This window comes from Zosterops lateralis (genome assembly GCF_965231275.1).
Source record: "Zosterops lateralis genome assembly, chromosome: 3".
Classification (NCBI taxonomy): domain Eukaryota; kingdom Metazoa; phylum Chordata; class Aves; order Passeriformes; family Zosteropidae; genus Zosterops; species Zosterops lateralis.
The window spans coordinates 17,019,123-17,039,597 of NC_139764.1; the positions used below are offsets into that span (position 1 = coordinate 17,019,123).

The 20,475-nt window shown below is 41.6% G+C and overlaps 2 protein-coding genes across 3 annotated transcripts in view; one reads left to right on the forward strand and one right to left on the reverse strand.

Annotated features, from left to right (window-relative positions):
• Positions 1 to 5,044, forward strand: part of VASH2 (vasohibin 2) — a 34,671-nt gene extending 29,627 nt beyond the window's left edge. The window contains exon 7 of the mRNA XM_083856695.1: positions 1,793 to 5,044. Coding sequence (XP_083712821.1) covers positions 1,793 to 1,859 — 67 coding nt within the window. The 3' untranslated portion in view covers positions 1,860 to 5,044. The remainder of the gene's footprint in view (positions 1 to 1,792) is intronic.
• Positions 4,980 to 20,252, reverse strand: ANGEL2 (angel homolog 2). 2 transcript variants are annotated; one of them, XM_083856693.1, is made up of 9 exons: positions 20,169 to 20,252; positions 18,127 to 18,563; positions 15,776 to 16,029; positions 14,480 to 14,549; positions 12,310 to 12,731; positions 11,213 to 11,339; positions 10,492 to 10,552; positions 8,453 to 8,616; positions 4,980 to 5,317 (listed from the first exon to the last, which is right to left on the reverse strand). In XM_083856693.1, exons 2-9 carry the CDS (start codon positions 18,554 to 18,556, stop codon positions 5,163 to 5,165), a joined length of 1,683 nt encoding a protein of 560 aa, XP_083712819.1. In that variant the 5' UTR covers positions 18,557 to 18,563; positions 20,169 to 20,252; the 3' UTR covers positions 4,980 to 5,162. The 2 variants fall into 2 exon arrangements, with proteins under 2 accessions (XP_083712819.1, XP_083712820.1); XM_083856694.1 differs by lacking the exon at positions 4,980 to 5,317 and adding an exon at positions 5,335 to 6,525.
• Between the last annotated feature and the right edge of the window lie 223 nt (positions 20,253 to 20,475).

The window sequence follows — 20,475 nt, forward strand, 5'->3', positions numbered from 1 at the left end:
GACAGTTGTGGATGGGTGGAAATGGGCACATCACCATGGGTGTTACAGTGACTCCCCATCTCTCTTGGATAATCAGAGAAGGTACTACCATCCAGGCATGCTTTAATTAAAACCATATTGTGACCTTAATTAAAGAGAGGGAGAAAAATGTGTGAAGAGGATCCCTAAATTGGAGAGAGGGAGGAAGGAAGGACAGTGGAAATTTCATACAGTGCATCTCTTGCTGGTCTGACTCCTACGCAAGCTCTGAGGGATGCAGCTTGTAGCTTGTTTACTGGTTAGTCAAATCCCATCTGCTCTGAAGGAATAATGTGGAAAAATGCAAACTATCTTACAGTGATTGCTTTAAGTGTGATCCCTTCCTGCAAGTGAGAGAGCTCAGTGAAGACTCCTTCACTTCTGTGAAGTGCTTAAACTGAGACAAACACGAGGCATGGTGCAGGGCAGTACTGCAGTGAGGATGGTGGGGTTACTATGAGAGGTGATTAGATAAGTGGTAAAGCAACAGGTTTAATTCAATGTGCTGCTAGGCAGAAGAGCATTAGCTGTCCATAGCAATGTCCCCAGCTCTCAAATGCTGTGCAGATTCTCAGCAGGGATCTGGTGTTAGCAGTTCTGCTCTTAAAAAGAAAAAAATAAAAAAAATCCTTATTGAATCAAATAATAAAATATTTTCAGAGGCTCTGTTGCTCATGTGTATGTGTGAGCTATACACCCCCATTTCTTGGTGCTGCAGCAGTACAGCTCTTCCCTGGTGTGTGCCACAGGCAGGGCTGGGCTTTCCCTGGTTTCCAGCCTGCCTGTGGCACTACTGCCTGCCCTGAGCTGCTCCAGCAGGAAGGGGCTGGCAGCCTGCAGTGGGGAGATAAGCACCAGCCTGGCTGTGCAAACTCAGGGGTCACATCTGCTGCAGAGTGAGCAAAGAGTAAGCACACAGAGCTGGAAGCCAGGGCTGAGGAGCTGAAAGCACTGGAGCCATGATCCCATTGTACTACTGAGGCTTTAGCTGTGTTTCTGCAGGGAAGCAGAAGTGCTATAGAGTACTAGGGAAATGTGTGCTTTAAACAATGTCTGTCTTTAGAAAAGCAAACAGACGGCTTAGTGTGAAAACAGCCAAGAGCCTGCAATAAGCTCTCAGATTAGACACTTCCACAGACTATAAATCAGCTGGATAGTTTTGGTTTGACAACTTTGTTGCAGGAGCTTTTCCATTGCTTGCTAAAAAGAGCGTGAGACTGATAGCTCAAGGTTTTCTTTGGTTCAGGCTGTTGGAATACTTAAATGGCCTAACAGCATCCATCTGTGTGTGTGATTACTGAGGTGAATGGTATCAGAATGTTGGATGCTGCAGCCCTTCCCACAGACACAGCCAGGCAGAAGGGGCAGGCTGGAGAGCCAACACACAGTGGCCAAGTGAGACTGTTTTGCTCTCAGCTGTCTCAACTTTTCCAAAAGCTGGAGTCCTGCTCTGGGGTAGAACACAGGTGTGGTGTGTCTAGTTTTAGGTACTCATTTAGGCCCTCTCTCAAGTCAGGAGGAGGGAGTGTTTCAGCCTCACATCCTGGATCCCAGCATGGCACTTCACTGGTGTTTGTCCTTCACGGGTGTGTGGCTTCAGAGGCAACACACAGATAGCTCTATCACAGTATCCCTGCAGCAGATTTATCAGGACTGCATTAAGAAGCCAACATTAGTTCTATCCAGCCCTCTGAGGCAAGCTTTTCCCTGTGTGGCTGCTGTGCCCTGCCGGGATCGCTGGTCAGCAGCGCCCTCTTCCCTCCCCTGTGCGCAGGCCGGCGGTGCGCGACAAGAAAGACCTGGCTACACTCAACGAGGTGGGATACCAGCTCCGCATCTGACACGGCCACGGCACCCGCTCCAGAGGGCTTCCTGCTGCTGCCGCTGCACTTTACCTGCACTCCCTCCGAAGGAAAAAGGAATGGGACTCTTTATTAACTTATATACTCTCACAATAAAAGTTTGACTTAGAAAATAGGGGGTAATTTTTTTTTGGTGGCAGTATTTATTTCAATTTATAGAAAAGGCATCAGTGAAGAGAACGTAAAATTAGATTTGCCAGGATATGAGATTTTTTTTCTCTCCCATCATGTAGCAGGTGACTCCAGTGGTGTGAGTTTCTTCAAATATCATTTCCCAGTACAAGTGTTAATTGAACTTGGCCTTGTGCTAGGTGGTAGCATTGGAATAACTAATGAATCATATTCTTAGTATCAAGATGTGCTGGGGTGCAGTGCAATTAAAAGAAATTGTATTCACTAATCTTTAATTCAGCAATAAAAACAACCAGTGCAGAAGTGGCATAAGTTTTTAAAGTATCAATATTACCTCACTAGACTTAATAGATATGCAAAATTGTCAGTATTATTGTTTTCTAACTAATTTGTACTGTTTCCCAGCCTTACTGGGAGTATTAAAAGAGCACTGGATGTTTTACTGCCACCTGTATTATTATTTTCTGCATGTTGCCGAAAGATGTTAAGTAATAGTAATATGCAAATGTATTCTTAATACTGACATCTTGTTAGGCAAGATACGGGGTTTGAGATTTTTTAAATGATAATAATTGATGAATAATGAATTTTTAAACTTTCATAATTTTTTTTATACTTTTGTCACAAGCTTTTAGTCTTTCTGAACTACTCCGCTGAAGCACAAAACATAGAGATTGCTGTTTTGTAGAGACAAGTCAGCTTTTTTCTCATACATGTAGTACCTGGAATAATGGAAAAACTGTGGGAATTGCTAACCTGAGTCTGTGTGCTTTTTCTCTCCACATTTATGTGCAAATTTGAACCTTGTCTTGGAAGGGCTGAGCAGCCTCCGATGGTGATGCCTTGACACCTTGTACTAAATCAGGCATGGCAGGCTGAAGTTCTGCTGTGCTGTGCAGGGAATTTTCCTACATATGTTGTAGTAACAACTGCTTAGTCATCCTTGAATAAGGAAGTATGGCTGAAACAGATGAAAATCCAGCTTGTCTGCTTCCTTCCTGCTCAGTTGTTTTGTTGTAAGACTTGGCTAAGGACCTGTGATGGACAGCAGTGTTCTCAACTGATGCGGTAACTCTCTCTAGGGTCCACCATTCGACTTAGTGAAGTTCTCTGGAAGCATTTGAGTGCTGCATTCCTGGAAATGTTTCATTAGGTGCCTAAATATAAACTGGATTATTCTGCATGTCCAGCCTCTACCCTTTGTGCTGTGCTCATAGATGATGCTGCCATGGGCCTGGTGTACCTCCCCTCCTGGGCACTTACTTTTTGGGATCTCAATGAAGATGGATGTTGTTACAGACTGACAGTAATGCTTATTCAAGTGGAATGATTTAAGCTCCTGGAACACTTCTATCAGCCAGAAAATGAATGAATACAGAAGGAAAGAATTGCTTGTACACAGACCTCATTGCTCAAAAAACTGAATTTCACCTGCCTAGGACAGGAAGAAAAGGCCAAGACGCAGCAATCTTTTACAGCTAGTGAAAGGCTTTCTACTAATTAAGCCTTCAGAAGCTCTAGAAAGAAAACTTTTCAAAAGTGTGACACTTCTTTATCCAAGTTTACCATATCAGTAACAAAAGGAAGGCCTTTCCCGTCCCTCTTTCTCTAAAACTTTTCCACTCCTGTGTTCACAGTAAGGTGTTTTTGGGTTACGGAGTGAAGCTGAAGAGAGGGAAATACTCTTCTGGTAAAATTTTTTCTGTAATTTGATATCAGTTGCAGAGTTTCAGTCTCAAACTTTGTGCTGCCCAGTGTCTTGTAACCTAAACAATTTTTTTATAACCTGTCATGGATAAAATGATGTGGAAAAACTTTTGATCAGCTGTATTGTATTGCACAATGTTATCTGATATGTTGCAAGTTTTTTCTATGAAACTATGGTTCACTTCAGCTCAGATAATGGTTGTATATAGTTTCTACCCTTGTTCAGCACAATTTATTTTCTCTTAACTGATACTGAGGCTTTTTAATGATGTAGAGGTGTGTTGACAAATTGACTTTGGTTCTTGTTTAAAGTTCTGCTGAAATATTCTCTTGAAACGTGCTTATGATGGCATTTGTCTTAAGTGTGGTTCAAGTGACAGCAAAGTGGTCAAATAGTATAGAAAAACATGCATGACTTTTTGGGCTTTTTCTCATCACTTGTATATGCACAGCATGAAACATCAATAAAAGTATCATGGTAGGGTCTTTTTTTTTTAATGACTTACTTGTCTTTTTGTCATTGCTCTTAACAAAGGTTGCTACAACTGAACAGTATTTAATTTAATTACTTTGTAAACCATATTTTACACAGGATGTCTGAGTGCATAGTGAGAGTAGATAGACAATCCTGATCATTTAAAACCTCAGGATTAATAATGAAATGGAAAAACCCCACCCTGTCACTGGTTGTTCAATATGTATAAAACCTCAACATGTCAAGGGCTAATATTTTTTTCTTCTCCTATAACAGAGCAATTAAGTTTCCTGTGATGTGCTCATTAAGCTTAGCTTTATTTCAGATATTTAAAAAAAACATTTCAGTGAATAATACCTTTATTTAAGCCCTTAGAATTTTAAGCAGCACATTCTTAAGGCAAAAATATTTGCCTATATGCCTTTCTTCCTTTGAAAGTTCCATCTTGCAGCCTCTGCACTGAGAACACTGAGTAAATTCCTTTGCAGAAGTGTTAAGATGGAAGTGTCCACAGAGTACAGTTGTAGTAAAACATTATTTTGAACTCATTATAAAATGCTGTAGGCACACAAACATATTCCCCTTTGCTTGAAAAAACACACAGTTCTCAGAATAGTCCTTTTTACTGTGATTTACAATAAAAATCATTTACAACGTATCCATGAAAAATAATGCCATTTTGAGTCTGGCACAGATGTTTTCCTTTATCAAATAGGAAGCTAATGTAAAATCTTCTCTTTTTCTCCCTAAAAGACTTCATAAAGTAAATGAAACAGCTTTTTAAAAAAAAAAAAAAAAAAAAAAAACGAAAGTCCCTTTAAAAAGTCTACTTTACACAACACTAACAAATCAGCTTCTTTAAACTGGACCAGCAGTGCTTGAATTAACCTTTAAAAAAATAATAATAATCATCTCATGACTAGAGAAGGTAAAAGGGAGCTTTACCTACACCAAAAGTCCTTTGGCTATTACCGTTCAATAAGCCTGAACTCTGCTAGCAGTGGCAGGTGGTCAGAAGAGTTCTTTTCATTGGGAAGACCATTAACAGTCCAAAGATCTTTCTCTGTTAGAAGAGCCAGCCTGCCAAGAAGTTTCAGACCTCCACAAAAAGAATCCTCTGCTCCTGTTAGAAAAAACAAACCAAAAGGAAATGTTCATCAGTGTAGGCTAAATATCACACGTTCATACAAATGTAGAAGGAGGAAAACAGTATGGCAGCAAGAATCCAAAGTTGTTACTGTTCCATGCAAAATCACCCATAAGACAGTCCAGAAATTCAGAGTAGAGTTTCATCAGTAGAGCTCAAGTATTCAGAAGGACACTATTTTGCAGAGGAGTAAATAGAAGTAAAAAGGAAAATGCATTTATTTGTTCATTTTAACTTCCCTGAAAAAGCCTCATATATTCCAGTCTTTTACTTTAGATAACAGCACTGCTAAACAGCTGACACTTGCAAAGTTAAGTATCTTTTTAGAGTTACTGCTTCATGTAACATTTTATTTCTGTATCCTCAAGCACACAGTTCCCCAGCAGGCAGGACATACAGACACTTTTGGTCATAAGGATAAAGGTATTGTAGCTTTCTGTTCCCTTTCCAACTGTTCACCATAAGAAAGAGCTCCATTATCTCCTGCTACCTATTCCTGTAACTACCTAAGAAACCCACTCCCACCTCCTTCCCCAGATGAAACACCACACTGCTCACACAAGAGTGGAACATGACTCAAGCCTTGCAATTACCACACAATTATACAGAATAGTTTGGGTTGGAAGGGATCTTGGGGACCATCTAGTTCCAATGCCCTTGCTATGGCAAGGGACACTTTCCACTAGACCAGGCTGCTCCATCCAGTCTGATATTGGACACTTCTAGGGATGGGGCAGTGCTGGTCCCAGTACTGACCCCTGAGGGATGCCACTTGTCTCCACCTGGACATTGAGCCATTGATGGCAACTGTTTCCAGCCAAATCATAGTGTGGTGCAACCATCAGACCCATCTCTCCAGCTGTTGGGCAGGACTGTGTCAAATGCCTTGCACAAGTCCAGGTAGATGGGATCAGTTGTTCTTCCCTTTTCCACAACTGCTGTAGCCCTGCCACTAAAGGCCACTAGATTTGTCAGGCACAATGTGCCCATCATCATAGAGCAACCAGCTTTTTCAGGTAGAGAAATTTCACTGAGATCTTTCCATGATGTGTAAAATTTAGATTTCCTGAGCTATGTATTCAAGTTAGACAACTGCTCAGCAACCTTACCTATTGCTTTCGGAGTGCAGAGATGATACTGGGCAAGCTGAGTGCTTTCAGGACCAGCACAAACTGCAGCTGTAACTTTTGACAAAAATACTTTCTGTATGAAAGTTTTCAGCAAATTCAAAACTTCCTGGCTGAACCAGGTACTGGCTTCCCAAGAGATACTTTAAAGGACTATCCAGCAACTGCTGAACTCCTCAGAGAGTTCAACAGCTTCAACCTTTGCCATCTGCCAGCTTTCCAGCCCTTTAACAACCTGGCAGCTGTTTGCTGCTCTAAAGAAAAGCTTATTTCCTGCAAGGATCTCTTGGCAGCTCTAGAGCACATGTCCACCAGGTCTTGAGACAAATTTATCATTTGGAACAGCACCCTGCATATCCACAAAGGAGCAGTTTGTTGTCACAGAGAGCCTGGTCTGCATGCAGTGATTAGTGTCACTCAGAACACTCAGCAAAATCGTGCCCTGCAAGACTCAGCTAGATACTGAACCCTGATTACAGGAAATCCTGAATACCAACCTAAATATTTGGCTAAACATGGTAGAAAAAAGCATGAGTATTTTAAAATAAAACACTTTAAATGGAAAAAAAAATCAGCCTAGATCATTTAAAATTCACTTGAACAGACTTTGGCAACTTTAAATACAGAGGCCCAGGTCATTAGAAAACTGAAAACCCAAACCAAATGAATAAAAGCCATACTAGTTTAAAGTAGTTAGCAAATTCAAGTTTGGTTCCATTCTGTGCTCTGATGTAGGAACAATCTATTTGAAAAGCAAATGGAAAAAGAAAAAAGTGCTGTATCTTTTCTGGAGTAATGATGGTGCAAAAAAATATATCAATAGATGAATTAGGATTAAATTTTGTGCAGGGATGCACTCTGCAATCGCACAGCACTCTACTAAATCACATGGCATTCAGAAGTCATTTAAATACTTCACATATCGTGGTTTTTCAGTCAAGGCTTTTGTATTTGCCATTTTACATTAAGGTAGCATTTACTGTGCATGTTATGACAAATGAGACTTCTGTGAATTGACTCAATGAATTTTAACAATCTAGTCCCAAGTTACCAGAGATGAAGGTGGTGTTTTCATCCTAGATACTACAAACAATGGTAATTTATAAAAATCAGTTGCACTCTACAGTGGGAGCAGGAATGGAATCCAGGTTTCTTTGCTCCAGATTCTGCAGAGACATTTATGTGCTAGCACTGCACTGATGTTTGTTGAGGGCATAAAACACAGAACTCAAGAGAGCATGGAAAGCAAACTGCTCAGAAGCACCCATGGAATAAGTCCCGGAGCAGTAAAGCATGGAAAACCACTGTGATACCCATCGCGAAATTCCCACAGAGGTACCGCGACTTGCTTGCACCATCTGGTGACTTTTAGCTGCAACTGCAAACCAGAGAGTGACAGCTGGGCCTGTGCCAGTGACCGTGCTCAGAGCAAAGGCCAGGAATCTCTTACTTGGCAGAAATTACTGCAAGACAAGCTGAGAAGTAAATTGTCAGGAAACGGTTCGTTTATCAGTTTTAATGCACATCATAAATTGCTCTTCCCCACTGTGTTGATCAGATGATTGGGAATACTGCCTTGCTGTAGGTCTGGCCTGCATCACTGACAGCAGTATTTCTCAGGTATTGCTGTATGACAGCAGGATTTCTCTTCCACTGCAGCTTTCCTCTACCTCCAGCTTGTCTCCTTGCTGAGATGGGAGCTACAGAAACGTTCAGTCAGATGAAAAGGTGTGCTGGTTTAGGAACAACCCAGAACAAAAGGTTTGTCCTGTGTGGCACTGCAAGCCCAGCTGTGGTGAGCTGACAAGGCCAGCCACATTTCTCAGGTAACAGCTGACATTCAAAGCACTACCACGAACCTCTGAGGTACTTCACATGTAGTGAGAATTTAATTTCATAGTGAAATTATCACTACACTTCTCTTACAACAGCCAACAACTGTTCTTGTTTAGCATTTATGAAAATTGAAATCTGCTTTTTTTACCTGTCTGGGGAGCAGTATCACCATTTGCTGCAGAATAGAAAATGTAATCCACAGTGACAGCACTTCGGGAGTGACAAGTTGTCACTTCTGGTACCCCAGTTTCAGGGAAGTAATGGGAATAGACTGAAGACAATTTAAAATGGTGCCGCAGTTTTGAAGACAACCTAAAGAGACATCAAAGAAAAGAATTTTATTTTCTTGCATTACCAAGAAGGAATAAGCAATGAAGAAATAACCAAATAGTTCCCGGTTACAAACAAAATGAATTATCTATGTTTCTCTCCTGCAAGCCATCCCATAGCCTTTTGTGTGAGAGGCCTAAAGCTCTGAAGGCAAAATGCAGGCAGCATTCTCAAGTAAAAGAGCTGATCAGAACTGGCTTAGCTGACACTTTAATTATAGATAGCTTTCAACTCCATATTCCTTCTGTAAGCATTCACATGTCCTCACTCAGCAATCTCCCCCTGACAGGCAGAAATGTCCATGAAAGCAGCTCATGTGAAAGAAACAAAACACAAACTCATCTAACCAGGCCCTTCAGCATAAAGAGAAATTCAGATTTTTAGAGTTTTTTTCCTCCCCCAAGCTAGAGGTGTCAAGCTTCCAAGTTAGCTACACTTATGTCTTTCCTCCACTCAGGCTCTCATTTTCTGTCTCCCCATCATTTGTCTGTTCCTCTTCAGTTCAGCCCATCTTGTCTCACCTGTCTTTTCAATCTTGAAAGCAAACTGCAAAACTGCACCTTTCAGCAAAAGAACTCTTATCTCTCAGCCATTTGCTTCCATCATCTCTGCAAATCATCCATCCCTCAGCTGTGCCTGCCTCATTTTGCATTTTTAACCTGGGCTGCAATGTGTTCTAGTTGAAACCCAAGCAATTAAAAAAAACAACAATCAGCATGTTACATTGCCTGATTCAGAGCAGAGACAAACATGCCACTTGGTACAACACAGACAAGTAGTAGTTTCTGCTTTTGTTACATGACATCCCTTTTAAGATAAGGGGAAAAAAACCCTGCAAGGAGCTTTCAGCATGCTGTGGATTCAAACTGTAGCATAGGGCTTCCTGTTTGGTATCTACTTCTCTCAGGAATGCCATGACACCTTTTTCATCACCAAGAGCTCTAATATGACTATCTGCAGTGATACCAAGATCTCATTTCTGGTAAGAAATGGCTGACTTGGAGCCTGACATCCCATATGTACCTTTAGGGCAATTTCCTTCTGTGCCTTACTTTATATGCCTTTACCAGTTTAGTAAATGCAAATATATTCTTGCTTTCAAAAAGCAGTTACATTTTCCTCCTCAGCATTCTAGATGTGGCTTTCTCCTTCTGAGTGAAAATTGTATTACCAAATCTGTAATACCCCCATTTCTCAGGCTCAAAGAACTTAAATTCTCCCACAGAAATCATGACAAGGAAGATTTTATGACCTTTCCAGTTTCTTTCCCTCCTTCATTCCAGTTTCACACTGTATTATAGGATTTACTACATCCATAAACCAGTGTATCAAAAACAATAAAAAAGAGAGAAGTGCCAATACTTTAGCAGCTGGACAACTCTGGTTTATTTTTTTCCTCTCCCTCTTTTAAAAACATGGCTTCTGCAACTGAACTGAAGTTCATATGTTTCTTGCAATGTCCCTACAGAGAATGATGTTCTGTTTATGTCAAGTGACAAAAAAAAAAAAAAGGCAAAAAAAAAAAAAAAAAAAAAAAAAAAAAAAAAAAAAAGCAGCATTCTTTTAATAAGCAGACAGAAAGTACCCTCTAAATAGCACCGATGCCTCAGCCCTGCATTCTGAAAAAAATATCTGCAAGTTCCTGAAAGAACACACATTCCATTATTACTAGTTCTAGGCTTTTGCTAGAAAGCCTTTTCATGTTTAAATGAACAATGATGTTTTTGCCAAAAGGGCAGACTGGGTTGTGTGATCATCAGGTACCCACAGCTGGAACCAAATATAAATTTGGTCTAAAACCAAAACCAACCCCCAAGTAACCAGCCAAGGGCTTCCATATTTTCCCCCAATACATACTTTTCAGTTGCTATTACAATCTCCTGAGTGTTGTCTGGTTTTTCTGCCTCCAATTTTTCTCCTGCAAAATAAAAATAAATTCAATTTACATTTAAAATAGAATATAAGTGAGACCACTACTGAAGAGCTACAGAAAAGCTACAGAAAAAAGGTATCTTTAAGTACATTTATTTTTTGCAGCAGGCAAGATACAATTCACCAAGCTGGATTAAACTCTTCTGTTCCATTAGTAACATCCCCTCTAAAGGCTTTTATGTCATGTCCCATTCACTTAAAATTGTTTTTTCTGTCAAAGAAAAACAACACTGGATGAAAGATGTAGCCATATTCAGCAAGGAATCACTTGCTTTTCTCAGCTTTTCCATGAAGTGCCAGTACTATAATTCATAAACACTGAGAGAATGCAGGTTCACACCATGTCCTGCTTTCCTTCACCTCCCTCTTCCCAGTCACAGCACAGCTGGCTTACAGGATGCAAACACAGGAGTATAAACATTACACACCAACTCCTAAAGGGAAATTTCTACCTATTATCTTGTAAAAATTCAAATTTGCAAAGTTTACATGAATAAATCACTGTACACTCATATGAGCCCAACAAGGAAGTTATGTAAGCTCAAGACTCACTGTTTTTCCCCCACTAAAACAGAATGTATGGTTTTCAGTACTAGCTGAATTATACTTTCAAAGGCTCACAAAAATGAGTTAATCCACAACTGACCTGCATTTTCTTCCTTTTGTTGCTGTTTTATTTCATATACACAGTTTTGTGAAATACCTAATTTTTTTGGCCAAATTGGAATAGATAAGATTCTTTGTCCCCTTGGAAACTGCTCTTGTCCAGAGACCTGAGAAAGACAACACAAGCTTTTTTCAGACAGAAATCTGATTAAAAAAAAAAAAATCCCACCAAACAAACCTGAAATAAGTGAACATTTTTTGTAAGGTTTAAAGAAAAAGAATAAGGCCCAGCCCCTTAGAATAACTTTTTTTTAATGAGTCAAATCCCTGTAAAAATAACACCCTTTATGTGCATCCACTGTGTTTATCCTTAGCAAGTTCTTTACAGGTACTCAACTTTTCCAGATGGTTCTTGTGACACTGAGACACTTCCAGGGACACTTTTAGCAATGTGACAGCACTGGCTCAGGGTGCAGAGCTACCCAGCACAGCTTCAGGATGCTGATTCTTCTGGGAGCAGGCCAAATGGGGGCTTGAATCAAGTCCCCACTAGCAAAGAACATCCAGCAGGGCTATTTTGTTGTCATGTTTTCTCATTTTATGTAGTTCAGCCACTCCTATTACATAGCATGTGACACATCCAACAGCTGCATACAAGTGCTCACAAGACATCTTTTAGCATGAAACAGTTGAGGTTCAGCATCTAATTGCAGCTTTGCTTTTACAATTACTGTAGCCACCAAGTTTATCTACAGTAGGAGTCACCTTCCCACAGAGCACACAGTAGGCTTCTGATTAAGTAGTTATTTTATGCTACTTAAAGACTGGGACACTTAAACACAGTGATAAAACCATCCAAACACAGTGATGCAATCATCCTGTGGATTCTCTAGATTTCAGGAATGATTTTTGGTGAGTTTTTTTCCTTTCAGAATGCTGAGAGAGGATACAATATTCCCTAAGGCACAGCTAATATAGCCAAGCTTATTTAACTGCAGTAACTTTTGCTTTGCAGGCTGCAGAGAGGGCACTAAGAGAGGCACTGCAATGGAAACAATCACAGGAGAACTTAAATATTTCTCTTTAATCAGCATTAACCATTTTTTTTTTTGGTGAGAAGTGAGAAGCACAACCTACCTTCCCTATAGCAAGTCCTTCATAATTTAACTTTCCTTCCTTTATAAATCTGTACAACGGAGAGCCAGGAACAGAATTAAAGTCCCCACAGAGGATAATTGGGCAGAAGGAGCCATCCTTCTGAGGGGCAACACTGGCAATCTCTGCCAGGAGCATTGCAAGCTGGGTCAGTTTGATGTCCCCTCTCCTTGGGTTGTACAGCAGGTGTGTATTGGCAATACAGATGGCAGCATTGGCTTTACAATGAAATCTGGGCTGCAGCAGCAACACCAGTCCAACGTTGTCCCTGTCCAAGAGCGGGATATCACGGCGAAAAAATTCCACAGGGTTTGAGGAAATCAGGCTAAATTTGGAAGTTTTGAAGCAAATGGCACAGCCATCAGGTTTTCTGCCTGTCCTCATTTTATACTCACAGTGATACCCTGCAAGAAAGGCAATTAAGAACATAAAATACTATTGTATAAATAGAGATTTTAAAATAATAAAAATCAGAAAAATCTCATGCTGCTTTTCTGTCAACAGTAAACCCCCAGTCTGAAGTACCTAAATTGGTTTGGAGTTCACAGAGACTTGTGTGCACTTTTGTTTCAGCCCTAACCTGAGCTGAAGTGAGGCAGGACAACAAGCCTGGTCCAATACCTTTTGTAAACATCTACATACTCTAAGATATCAGTCATGTTCTTATCTCCTCATCTGGAAAAAAATCCAAAACAAAACAACAAAGAAATCCCCAAAAGGCACATAAAAGTGACCTTGTACATTGAAGTTTTTTCTGGATGTTACGAGAATGGTTTAGGAGTAATACTAGTGAAGCACTACCAGTCAAAAGCCTTAATCACGCTAAGTCATTAGTCAATGTCTAAAATTATTCATGGAACAAAGGTCTCAACCATATTTACATAATTATGCAATTACCCAGTGAGCAGCAAGTGGCAAGCTTTCACCAAGGAAACAGAGACACTTATAAAATGACAGGACTGGAGTTCAAACAAGTCCATCTAGAAACACTGATTTACCAATTTCTTCATTTTATGCAGCGGTGATTTAAACAAAATTTAAACAAGACCTTATCTATGTAAGGGAAAAAAAATAGATCTTGAAACAGCATCTAGTTTTTGCCATTTTTAAATGTTCTCTGCCCAGACCATGTGAATTCATGAAGTACAGCCTTAGTGAAGTAGTGAGCTCACACCTGTGCTGGAATAGGGGATTCCCACTCCCCTCTCCCAGATTCAGGCCATGTTGCTCCTTCCACTTGAGACACTTAGTGCTAACTAACCCAGAAAAGTAAAATTAGTCTGGATAGTATTCATCTGGACTGGTGATTTCACTAGTGAGTGCCAGAACTAGCCCAGGATAAAGGGCAGGACACACATGTGGGAGCTAAAGATGGGGAAAGGAAGAGCTAAAGCAGGTCCCAGATCTTCCTGTACAGTAGCTACAGGCTCACTTGCCTCCACAAGCCTGGCCTCACAGTGCTGTTTCATGTTTCAGGTGGATTTCAGTCAGTGCTGCCATTACTCTCTTCTTTGCAAACATTAAATTCTGGGAGCTAGACTACCTCAACTAACCAAAAAAAAAAAAAAAAAAAAAAAAAAAAAAAAATTATCAGTCCAGTGCTGTCCCTTTACCATCTCCTCCTGGCATCAGACAAGAGCCAGTGCCAAGATGGAAACAGGGCCCTGGGACTGGAAGGTGGTGCAGGGCAAAAAAAAATTAAATCAGTTTAAACCACCATGGAATCAACCCTTAACAACATGTTCCTTCCATAAAATCACACGAGGGATAGTGACAAGATAGTCTATTCAGACTGACTGACAGCACTTGTGTAAAAACCTAATGAATATATACTGACCATGGATAACACTTAGTGCTGATATTTGGAAGGTTTCAAGGCAGAAAAAACATACCCTTGAAGAACCACCCAACAGGAATACTGGTAAAAAAAAATTAAGGTAGTTTGGAGAGGGCACTTGATGAATTTATAAAAGAGGATACACAACATTATTGCATGTGATGGCAAAAGACTTGATTCTCTACTCTATGAGAGGTTGCTTTTGGTTTTGTTTTTTTTTTTTTTTTGAGGAAACTAGTACTGAGCTCCCAAAGGGTAACAAGTTACCCCTGCAGGGAAGAAGACAATGTATCAGTCCCAAGAGTTTCATCATACCCAAGGATTCCAAACTTGACTTGATCTCTGTCCTATAGTGGTCTTCTTGGACTTCTTGTAAGCAGAGCACCTAAGGCAGAGGTTTACAATGAAAATATATTAGTAAGTACATGAAAATGTTACCACAGCATATCTCTGTTGGCCAGTCTGTACATTAAAAAAAAAACAACGAACCCTCAGAAGCTTTTAAACTCCATAATCCCACAAAAGAATTCACTCTTCTATAGAAAATGCTCCATAAGATTATGAAGAAAGCCCCAATTCCTCCCATCCTTTTTTTCAGACAGACATTTTCAGAGGTGAGATTAAATTCAATCAAAATAGTAACTTGCTACTACCTTCTCAGCAGTTCAGGGGAAGGCTCAGGGAGAAGGGATGAAGGGGCAAATGGCCTACTACAGGGTGGAAAGCAGGCTTCCATATTATAAGAACCTGCACCAAAGATCAAACTCAAAATATTAATTTAAGAGAGTTCACAGAATCACAGAATATTTTGAGTTGGAATGGACCCACAAGGATCATTGAGTCCAACTCTAGCTGTGAACATCTCTGAGCCTTCCCCCAGCACACTGCAGTAACACAGATTGACAACCACCACTGGGATAAAGGACTGAGTTCCCAAAGGGAACCCTGCCTGCTGAACTGCAGCAACACATTCCACTTGCCCAGCTGACATTAGCTCATTCAAGGTCTCAAGGGAGAGTCAAATCTCAAGCAACATTCTGAAATCTCTGCTTCACTTAAAAGTTACACTTCCAACCAATGAAATACTTAAAAATCTATGTCCTTTAGCAAGAAATTTCTCTGTGGAAAGGGCACCTGCATCTACCAGGGTGTGAGAGCAGCTGCTCCTCTCAGAAAGCTATCCAAGGTATCTCATTGTAAAGATATATGCATACAGGATGGATACAATCATTAGGAAGAAAGGAAGAGCTTGAAAGGGGACTTTAATTTCCAGATTCTTGGCTAAGTACTAACATAACTGCATTTTTCAATTAGTACCACATTGTTTTTCTGTGACTTCCCTAATACAACTACATTTTTTCAGTACTATTTTCTGACAAAACCAGGATGGATTCTATCACTGAACTTTTGTTGGTCTGAACGACTGAAACAAAATTTTACTGACTTGACTTCCTGATTAAGACTTAAAATAATTTATGTGTCTTCAAAAACAAACAAACTCTACAGCCAACCAAAACTACAGCAGTGTTTTTTCAGACCCCAGAGTAGCAGAATTTGCTACTTCAGTTTATCAGTTCTTATGAACTATTCACATGCTCATTTTCTACTCACATCTGCATCCAGCTCTTTGATTTCTTGTAGGATATTGGGAAATCTGTATGTCCAGAACAGCAATCGCTGCCTGCAGTGTCTGTACAGGTGAGAGTTGCCTTCCAACAAACTCTGTGAGAGAATATTGTAGGACATCACTGTAAAATCAAATGTTGCCTCACTTTCTGTACTGCTTTGGTCAGATCCCTTTTTTTTAGCAATTTTCATTGTTTTACTCTGCTGACAGAAATATTCCCAGTGTCTTTTGATGGTTCCTGTTAAAAACACATGAAGCAGAAAAAAGTTATGTAATGGACCATATGACTTCTTACTGCTCTTGGAAATCATTCTACTGACAATTATTTGTCTTTCAAACCTCTTAAATAATTCTAAAATGTTATTCTGAATCACTGCTATAATTAGCAGTGATTCAGACACTCTGTTTAAGATGGATTTTATATAAAAATCATTAAAAAATATCAACCAAACAAAAAAACCCAACCTCAAAACAAACAGCACAAAACCATTACATGCCCTGGATTTCAACTGCTTTGAAACCGGGGAACTGGCATGTTCTAAGGAGATTGTTGCAATCAGACTACACCCTCTGCTCCTGTATAAGGGCTGCCAAACTGGTGAGCCAAATCCAGTCTGTTGGGAGTCTTACACTGCCTTGTGCCTCCTCAGCAGAGATGGTGAATGCCAGTCTGGGATACACTCCTTAGGGCAACATATGGGCACCTTGCTGATCTCTATCCATGACTAACAAAGGGTTAGGGATCCATCAATCACCTCTAGCCCATGTACAGTCTGAAAAACTCAGCCATCAGCTGTAACAGGGTATACTACAGGAGACCCAAAACAAATAATGAACCCAATTTTCCTCAGTGAGTTGAGAAATCAAGAAATTAAGTCTCAGAATTACCAAGAACTTCCTTCACTTTTTTGCCATTTTTAACTTCGTACTTACTATTAGTTAGGAAAATTCATAATACCATATCTGCCCATAATTAAGCATCCAATTAATTTCTAAGAATTTTATTTCTCCAGAGATGCTTTTCACCCTTTGTATCTGACCTCAACTGAGAGCAAGCTGAAGTCCAGTTACCTGTGCTAACAACCAGTGGCAGACTGCAGCTATAGCTGTTACCATCTCTCCTATTTGGGCAGTAATTTTCATTGCTGTTCTTAGATTATTCAGGACTTTACAGTGTTTGCAATGAATACAGCAAGGCTTTAAGTTCTGTTTCTGTGGTGAGAGAGAAGCCACATTGCTCCTCAGTAGGTATCTTTAATTAGCATCACCTTACAAAGGGTGGCTGGGAGGGACCACAATGCCAACCAAATTCTCAGATAAAAGGTTGTCAAGCAGGGTTAAGAGAGGACTCAGTAATTAAGGCACAGAGCAAAGGCCCTTCTTTTGGCTCCTAAGATCAATATGATGTTTCTAAGCCTTGTGGGTATTTGTGTCCAAAAATCCCTTTGGGATGCTGATAGCATCCCCTTTTTAGTCATAGTAGAATTTCCAGTTTATTTTGCTAAGGAAGTGATTTATGCAAGAGGGCAACAATTTTGACTGTGTCCCTCTATTTGTTTCACAGTAGACATAACTGTAAATATACACACGACTCAGTAAAATATTTGGATACTATGTACAAGATTGTATCTGTATTAAGCTAACACAGACACTTTGAAGTTTCATTGAGCCCAGTACACAACTCTGCACTTCTTCCTGTATTTATCTGGATCAACACACGTCTGCTTGCTCTATCAGAGGTGATCTGACACAAAACTAACAGCTGTAAGAACAAAATCACACAATCACACCGGAAGCAAGCACCACTAAAACTCAGTCCATTAATTCTCAGTTTTCTAGGTCACAAATAACTCAAGTGGTCTGGAAAGAAACCAGTTCATGTCCAGTAGGGTTTATGAGCTCAGGCAGAGCACAAGGAATGAAGCTATACAACTTCCAGCCCAGTCCAGCTCAGCCCTGCAGCAAGTCAGCCAAATCTTTTTGCTTTTTAGAGCTTCCAAATCAACAGACATGACCTGATGACAGAGACATGAAAGAGTTGTCTGAACCAAGCTCAGGACTCCCCAAGTTGGGCAATCCCTGACACAAGTGACTGTGTTCCACTGCCAAGTGCAGTGAACCTAGTTCTGGTAGACTGTTTGACAGCACAAAACACAGGTTTGCAGACTAAACAGCATTACAGAACTGGACCATTTTTAAGACACGTTTTCCTGAGAGAGGTGCCAAGAAAAACAGTAACTCAAAAGGAGCAGGCACTACTGCTCACAACTCTAACTCATTTGGTGTATTTAGCATTACAAATAAACACAGAAAATGAGCAAAGAGCATCTTCTACCTTTATTGCTGCCACGTTTTTCTTCATTCTCTGCTACAGAAAGACAAGACGCTTCCTTCTGATTAGACAAGTTTGTTTCTTGTTCAGGAGTTGAAGTATCATCCTGGCCACTGAGTCTCCTCTTCTTTGTCAATGGTTCTTCTCCCTCAGATTTCATACTGGGGTTGGGTAGGTGAAAGCAACAACTTTGTGTGTAGTTATCAAGATGCCAATGAGAGTTCTGAAACTGTCTCCAAGGTCCAAAAAATGGAGGGAATCTCCAGTTTGCTGAAAAATCAGCTGCAATAGGGAGTGGAAACGAGGCCCAGGGAGGATAGTGTCCGGCCCATCTCATACAGCTGGAAACTGGGCTGTTGAAGGTGAGTATCTGGGAGCCACTCCAGTGGGTGATCCAGTCTCTGCCCAGCCTCTGCACATGGCGGGGCAGCATGGAGTGTCTACCAAAAAAAGCACAAGTTCCATTACTGGCACACAACTACATCTGCCTATAGAAAGCTGTGAAGGCAAAGTCATCCTGGTCAGGACTTACACGAGATACTATTTCTCTACAAGTTAATGCATACAAGATATTCAAACACTTATAAATGAGGTATTTACATGTTTATCTAAACAATGTGCACAATGGGACTTCGCAAAGGGCTCTTGCATCCTCTTCCCTGCCTCAGATTTACAAGTGCCATTTAGTGTCCAAACCCTATCCATCTCAGTAACTATTTACAATTTATTTTCTGCCTTGTTCAATCCAAGTGTCAGATCTTTCAAGCGCTCAGAGGAAGGACCTTTACAAAAGGTCATTTTTGCATGCTGCATTAACTTTATCATAAGGCTATTTGTAAGGAATGAGAAGACCACTTTCCTGCAAGCAGTCAGAACTTTGTTTGGAAAGCCATTGATTTGGCTCAAATCCCAATGCCAGCACAACAGGGAAATAAAGGTACTAAGTCTCAAGGCATCACTAGCACCAGCTTAAGATTAAATCTGTATTCTTATTTCTTTTCCAGGAGAGCAAACCACAGCTCAGCAACTAAAGCCTTGAAAAAAAAGGTGGGTTTTTTTGGTGTTCTTTTTTTTTTTTTTTTTTTTTCCTTCTTCTTTCTTTTAGAAGAAGAAAGAAATCTGTCTCAACAAAATTACAGAAAGGAAGGCTGCGTGACAATAATACCCAGCCTCCTCACTGTTTAAATAAGGTGTATTTTGAGCTTATAAGCAAAAGATAACAAAGCTTGGTATGCCTAAGGTTGCACTGAAGTGCAACCTCCCAGCTGCCACTCAGCCAAACAAATAAGCCAAAATACAGAATCACTGAATCACAGCACATGCTGAGCTGGAAGGGACCCGCAAGGATCATCGAGTCCACCCCTGGCCCCGCACAGGACACCCCAGGAGTCACTCCCTGTCCCTGAGGGCGCTGTCCAAAGGCTCCCTGCACTGCCAGGCTGTGCTGTGACACCGCCCCGGGGCCCGGCCACCCCCTGGGTGGAGAACCTTTTCCTGATACCCGCCCTCCCCCTGCCCTGACACAGCCTGAGGGCATTCCTTCCCTCGGCTCCTCTCACTGGGCCCCGCAGAGAAGAGATCGCTGCCTGATCTCTTCCTTTCATAAGAAAGTTGTAGACTGCCATGAGGTCTCCCCTCAGTCTCCTCCAGGATTAAAATTACCTCGACTGCTCCCCACATGGATTCCCCTCAAGGCCCTTCCCCATCTTCCCTGCCCTCCTTTGCCCCCTCTGACCGGTAACACGCCTTTGAGCAAACCCCTTGTCCTGAGATGACCCTTTTCCGCCATGGCGCGCCAGATGCAGCCCGGCAGACGCAAAACCAAAACACTCCCGCGGACACCACAGCACTACTGTAGAGCAAAAAAGAAGCATCGCTCCTTTACAGAAACCCCCTGAAACACTCGCTTTGCAGAAAAGCCCTGAGAAGAAACTGCTCCCTCCCAACCCCCGGCCCCGGCAGCAGGGCGCCGCACGCCGCGCTGTGTTTACGCGGCCCTGCTCTAATGGCGGGCATTTACCGCCAGCGCCCCCAGCCCCGCTTACCTCCCGGCGGGCCCGGGCCCCGCTGCCGGCCCCGCGCACCCCCCGGAGGGGTCAGCCCAGGGCAGCGCCAGCTCCGGCCCCCGATCCCCGGCCACCCCACCACCGCCGCCTCCTCATACCCCGCCCGGGTGCGGCCGCGCCCTCCCGCTCGCTCCTGGGACTTGTAGTGCAGGGGCCGGGCCCGCGGCCATGTTTGGTGCGGGCAGGCGGGGCCAGGCCCGGCCGCCATCCCGGCCCCGAGCCCGCCCTCCCCGCTCCCCGCCCGGGCCTGAGAGTGACACCTCGGCAGCCGGACTGCGGCTTTTGA

What these genes read in the sequence shown, in the direction of transcription:
- ANGEL2 (XM_083856693.1), bottom strand. Translation starts at nt 18,556, where the DNA reads ATGCTGCCCCGCCATGTGCAGAGGCTGGGCAGAGACTGGATCACCCAC. An exon ending in ACAAAAGGAAGAAAATGCAG is followed by an intron (nt 10,553 to 11,212) that starts GTCAGTTGTGGA and finishes TTTATTTTGCAG; the next exon opens with GAGAAAAATTGGAGGCAGAA. An exon ending in TGATACTGCTCCCCAGACAG is followed by an intron (nt 5,318 to 8,452) that starts GTAAAAAAAGCA and finishes TTTTTCTAACAG; the next exon opens with GAGCAGAGGATTCTTTTTGT.